The sequence below is a fragment of the Anoplophora glabripennis genome, unplaced genomic scaffold, assembly GCF_000390285.2.
Source record: "Anoplophora glabripennis isolate ALB-LARVAE unplaced genomic scaffold, Agla_2.0 scaffold750, whole genome shotgun sequence".
Classification (NCBI taxonomy): Eukaryota; Metazoa; Arthropoda; class Insecta; order Coleoptera; family Cerambycidae; genus Anoplophora; species Anoplophora glabripennis.
The window spans coordinates 3,033-9,002 of NW_019418573.1; the positions used below are offsets into that span (position 1 = coordinate 3,033).

Here is a 5,970-nt window from a genome sequence, read left to right on the forward strand (position 1 = left end):
CCTCCAGATCATGGGTGGTTTCGATGACTGGGAGCGCCATGTTTCCTTGCATTACTGTTCGGAAACGCTCCCAGTCAGTGAACCTCCTCGTGAAGGTGCCTTCATATCTCTGTCTTCGCCCCAGATCCAGAAATATTGGATTGTGGGCGGAAGACCCTTCGTATTGGGTGGATATTTGGGCATTTAACGGTATAGATTTTAAGAGGGCAATGTCGATAACGTCGGGGCGTCCTACGGGTCCGTAATGTGTCGGTTACTCGCATCAACCGAATTAGTTAAAAAAATGTATGAAACCCATGTCTATAAAATATGTCCCAGGACTTCAGAATGCTAGGTGCCCTGTATTACCAAAGGACAATGTATCGCCAACTCTTGTTGACATAATAAAGAAATGAACCGGACGGTAAATTAAATTGTCTAGATGAAATTTTTTCAAAAATAATTTGATTTATACCCGACTTACGTGATGCCAGACAGAGAAGTGGAAAACTCCCAATATTTCTTATTACACTTACACTGATATATTTCTGAACCCTGCCCTTGTGACGTTTAATTTTGACAGCTGTCAATAATGTCAAAATGAAAACTAGACACACGTACGTGGAACGAGGTTATTAGTTTGAAGTATGCAACGTTCTTATACATTATTAAATTTTATAGAAAAGGAACAATGAAAGTGTTAATTAAATTTGCGTTAATTTTTTACCTATGTTTAGTTTTAGTTAAAGGTCAAAGGGCACCCCCAGGTGTTCCACCACAACATTATCAGGTAATATTTAACATATGTTAAAGATAAAAAAGAGAATAAAAACAGACTAATCCTAAATGAGTCCAAGTTAAACAAGATACTCAATTATAAATAAACGTCGTTGTATACATTTATAGGATCTTACTTGGGCGGACTTTTATATTAACACATATTTATTTATTTTCAAGGCACAGCAACAGTATCAACAACAAGTTCCGCAACAACAGTACGGACAGCAACATGTACAGTATCAACAAGTACCCGTACAGCAACAAGTGCCTGTTCAACAACAAGTCCCAGTCCAACAGCAGGTGCCTGTTCAACAACAGGTGCCTGTTCAACAACAAGTTCCCGTTCAACAGCAAGTCCCTGTTCAACAGCAAGTGCCAGTTCAGCAACAAGTTCCTGTTCAACAACAACAAGGACATCACCATCACGGACGTCCCCAACAAGTATTAAATGCCGCCAATGTTGCCCAAGAAGCTCAGTAAGACCAAATTTGTTTTATTTAAATTACGGAAGTATTATCTGTGGCTCTTTCTCGAGTCGACTTCTTAAAGTATGTGAAATGTTTGTAATAATTAACATTTATATGAAATGGGCGTTTTTAGGCATATTGCTGAGCATATGGAGGTGCCAATTGACACAAGCAAAATGTCGGAACAAGAATTACAGTTCCATTATTTTAAAATGCACGATTCCGATAATAACAACAAATTAGATGGATGTGAATTAATAAAATCTCTCATACATTGGCACGGTAAGACAGAATTTAATTAATAAATATTATAAATAAGGTCAAATACTTAGAGTTACTATAGTGAAATATTTTAATACACACCGAGATATATAATACAATAATTTTATGGCTGTTTTATTGCCCGAAACATAAACTTTAAGGTGGAAACAGTCATAAAATTTCTTTTAAAATAGGTTTCAAGCGCTATAAAATATTAAACTGAAAAATATATGAACGTGTATTGACTATGTTTAAAATATTATATGCTTTTTTGGAGTGACATTTCAATGTCGATCACTTAATAGTAACTTGTGCAAGGAAGACAATAATTTTTATATAAAAAAAATATATGCTTATATCTAACTTTATCTTTACATGTTCGTACTTATTTACAACAATACATTTGTTTACAATCTAGAAGCGCTTTTCTAATGTTTAAAATGTTATTTGTTTTGGGTGCTTCATCGGGCTGACACGGTGCTATTATCAAGCTTTTAAGCGGGTTATTAAGCTTTTCTATGTTTGTGTTTTGTTCCTGTTTAGAGCAAGGGAGCAAAGAGAAGCAAGGCACGGTGGAGGAAAAAGTGTTCAGGGACGAAGAGTTGGTAAACCTAATCGATCCTATACTAAACGTCGATGATTTCAATCAGGATGGTTATATCGATTATCCCGAATTTATTAGGGCGCAACAAAAAGCTGCGGGACAGGCTAAGCCACAAGCTTAAAGTATGTTTTTTTATTTTTATAGCATAATTGGCAGTGCCAAAAATAGGTACGAATGTTCATTCACTGTTACAGGCATATTAAATTAAATTAATATAGTTTATAATATAAGTGATTATAGTTTTCAAAATTAACTGTTTTTGTACAGATACGTAAGCTAATTTCGGCACTGTACTGTTTAATAGATCTAATAACCTAATTTTGCAATATTTCGAGTTTTTCGGTAATGTGTAAATGGAAGTCGTAAACCATTTTCTTCGTAAATAATTACAGTCCATGTGACCAGTAATTTTGGTTGAAACAGTAATTTTCATCACGTTGGCAATTAAATTTTGGTAAAATTAAAACAATAAAACACAACATTCTGTTAGGCTGGTTATTGGTGTAATTTGTCAGTAGATTTTATTAATCCAATCAGCGATCGCATTATCTCGAGCATAGGCGTGGATTTTTAGTTGACAGTACCAGTCGTGAAATGTTGGTTGCCTAAGCTCGCCGTTCACGTGACTTGTAATCATTTATGAAGGTTTTATGTTCAATAAATGTAACTATATGCGATATGTGTGTTTCGGGTTTATAAGGGTCTGTTTTTTGTTTAAATTGTTGAATTTCAAGTTTAAAAAATTTTGTGTTTCGTTGCTTTCATGTATGATGTCCGTATGGTGGATGTTATAAGGGTAGAATTACAAATCAAACATTAATATACTTTTGAAGTGTATTTTCAGTTTTGCCTATAGGTACATATTTTTTCTTGATTTTTTTAAAGTTGATGATAAATCCGAAGAACTGGAAACTGTACCAGATGATAAACTGATGGAATTAGTTGATAACATGCTCAAACTTATGGATAAGAATAACGACGGTTACATAACTTACCCAGAATATCGTACCTATTCTGTCAAGAGTAATTGAAATTTCATGTTGTTAAGTTTTCCTTCATTACATAAATAATTTCCATTATTTTTACGTTGTAATCTTACATTACGTCCATTTTGGTTGTGTAATTTGTACATATTGGTTTAGTATAATATGAATCTGTAGAAATTGCAGTAATTTTTCTAAATAAATTGTTACTTTGTACTTTAAGTTATAATTGTTTTTTAATTAACCTTAAAGTTAAAAGCAGGGAAAATTACCATAGTAAGAATTGACCTTAAGTGATCGTACATATAACTCACATGATAAGCCAAATAAGCAATTTCTAAAAAAAGTGTATCTATTCTTCAATGATGCTTTTTTCAAATTTTTTTTCTCATGGTATGAAGATATTTCAGACAATCTGAGGCCAAATTTGAATTCATTCACCAAATATATATTATAATGTACCTCAGATATTTTTTGGCATAATTTTGGGATTGTTTTTCCTTGGATATTTCAATCAACAACTCATAAATTTGGCTACAAAATGTTTTGTATAAACAGAATTCAAAAAAGCGCATAACAGACTTATCTACTAACACAGAGCAACTTTCTCAGCTTTACTATTAGATATGGCCAGGCCCGGATCCAGAGACTGGTTTTGGGGGTGGCGCAAAGCACTTCTTTATCATTATTATTATTATTATTATTATTGTTGTTGTTGTTATTTTTTTGATGACGTAGGGTGTAGGTTAGGAAGGAGGACTTGCATTAATATCGACTAACTGCCTGTTGTCGTTTGGAGAAATTGAAGATCTTTAAAAAATGTTGTGCTTTGGGGGTGGCGATCGCCACATCGCCACCCCCTCTGGATCCGGGCCTGGATATGGCATCATAATTCAGCGCTAGATGCATATATTTGGTTTTATAAATATATGGCTAGATGGGGCATGTAACTCAGAGAGTAGTTGTTTTCCCACAATATCATTAGTTAAAAAATTTATTGCATGTAATGCGAAAACAAATAATGTTTTCATACCACCTACAGATAGTAGGTCACTCTTTGCTGCTAGTAGGTGCAAAGTAATGCCTTGTGCTAGTAGGCATTGTGTAGCAATGACATTTAAGATATGAAATAACTTTATAGGTTATATCTCGCCCAAACTCAATATATACCAGAAGTAATCATTCATAAGATATCTTACTGATGAGAATTAATAACTTCAAAACCATTGAATGTCTGGTGACGCTCCTGATGAATAATCTTAGCTATTTACTTGATCTGGTGGGTGTAATTCAATGCTAGACAGGGCATATAGCCTGCAGAGTAGTTGTTTCTCACAATAGCATTAGTTTAAAATGTATACATTTCTGAAAATTACAATGTTACCTTATGGGTAGTAGTTTATAACTTTGATTTATATTTCAAGAAAATTGAGTGCATGCAAAATATTTTTATCGAAAGCAAGTTTATTGAACAAAGGGTATGGTATGTGAAATCATGGTTTATGGTTTCCAGAAATACCAAGAATATATGGTTAAACCGACAAATTTAATGCAAAAGCCTTCCTACCGAACGGCCAAAAGCAAACAGTGGCCTAGTGATTCAATCTGACTGGCTATACCCATGTTTGTATACATTTAATGTTTAAAATAAAAAATAAAAGTTTGTGATAAGGGTGATAAACTTTGGAAACATTTTATTGAAAAAATATATAACAATCTTCTTTCTCTTATATCTTAAAAACTCAAAAATGGATTTATAATCTCTAAATATTTTAAACATTTATAGATTTAAAAAAAAACAAACATTATCATTTCTAGGACTGCATTGTCCCAAACTGTCTTATAAAACTTTAGTTTCAATTTGTGTACCATCAATATTAATGTAGCACTAAAAAAGACCCCAATTTCAGTTGATTTTCTCGTAAATAGCTAATCTGATTTTGACCATCTTTTTTTTAAATATAGGTGTAGTCCTTAGTAATGACGTTTTTTTAATATCAGTTTTCAACATATACAGTGTGCAACATAAAATACATTTTTTCTCCGAATTTAGAAACACCCAGTAAGATGTCAGCTGAAATAGCGTATGTCTTTTGATGTCATCTTTATTATTACTTGATGATTAAATTGAAGCACACCAGTTTTCATAAAGTTGAAATTTTCATATTAGCATTGTTACTGAGGAATAATACTCCAGTCGGGTTAGACAAAAAAAGGGCTTAACTGGGAAAAAATTAGGGACCACAATTTTATTGTTCTAGCCTTTAGGGGGGGGGGGTCAATAGTAGTGTAAATTCAGAATAGCGACTGAATTCCACCCCTGCGTCAGCCGCCATCTTGAATTTAAGGAAAAATCGTTTTTGCTCAATATCTCGCCCATTTTCAACTTTACAACAAAAATGGTAAGGACTTAAGTTGTTGGAAATGCGATTTCTTACAACTTCTTTTGATACAAATTTTATCGTGCAATCGATATTTTTCAAGTAAAGGCGGAAAATAGTGACAAAGTATAATTATTGAATTATCTCGTTTGTTATTGACTATACAACATAAATGTACATAAACAAAGTTGGAAAGAATTATATTTTCTACAATTTTGATCTCTTTGATTTTTTCGCTATAATCAATATTTAAGGTCCTACGCTTCCGGTAAAGACGCGAGCGTAGGATCTTGCGTGAGTTGGTTTCAAATGAATTGTTTTTGCTCAATATCTCGGCCATTTTCAACTTTACAACAAAAATGGTAAGGGCTTAAGTTGTTGCAAATGCGATTTTCTACAACTTCTTTCATTACAAATTTTATCGTGCGATCGATATTTTTCAAGTTAAGGGGGAAAATAGTGACAAAGTATAATTATTGAATTATCTCGTTTGTTATTGACTTTACGACATAAAT

At 33.0% G+C, this 5,970-nt stretch overlaps 1 protein-coding gene across 2 annotated transcripts; it reads left to right on the top strand.

Annotated features, from left to right (window-relative positions):
* Window positions 1-567: 567 nt before the first annotated feature.
* LOC108914452 (multiple coagulation factor deficiency protein 2 homolog) lies at window positions 568-3,300 on the top strand. Of its 2 annotated transcripts, XM_018720277.1 has the most exons (5): window positions 568-769; window positions 937-1,235; window positions 1,360-1,508; window positions 2,031-2,213; window positions 2,977-3,065. In XM_018720277.1, exons 1-4 carry the CDS (start codon window positions 671-673, stop codon window positions 2,210-2,212), a joined length of 729 nt encoding a protein of 242 aa, XP_018575793.1. In that variant the 5' UTR covers window positions 568-670; the 3' UTR covers window position 2,213; window positions 2,977-3,065. The 2 variants fall into 2 exon arrangements, with proteins under 2 accessions (XP_018575793.1, XP_018575794.1); XM_018720278.1 differs by lacking the exon at window positions 2,031-2,213 and having other exon boundaries at window positions 569-769; window positions 2,977-3,300.
* Window positions 3,301-5,970: the final 2,670 nt, after the last annotated feature.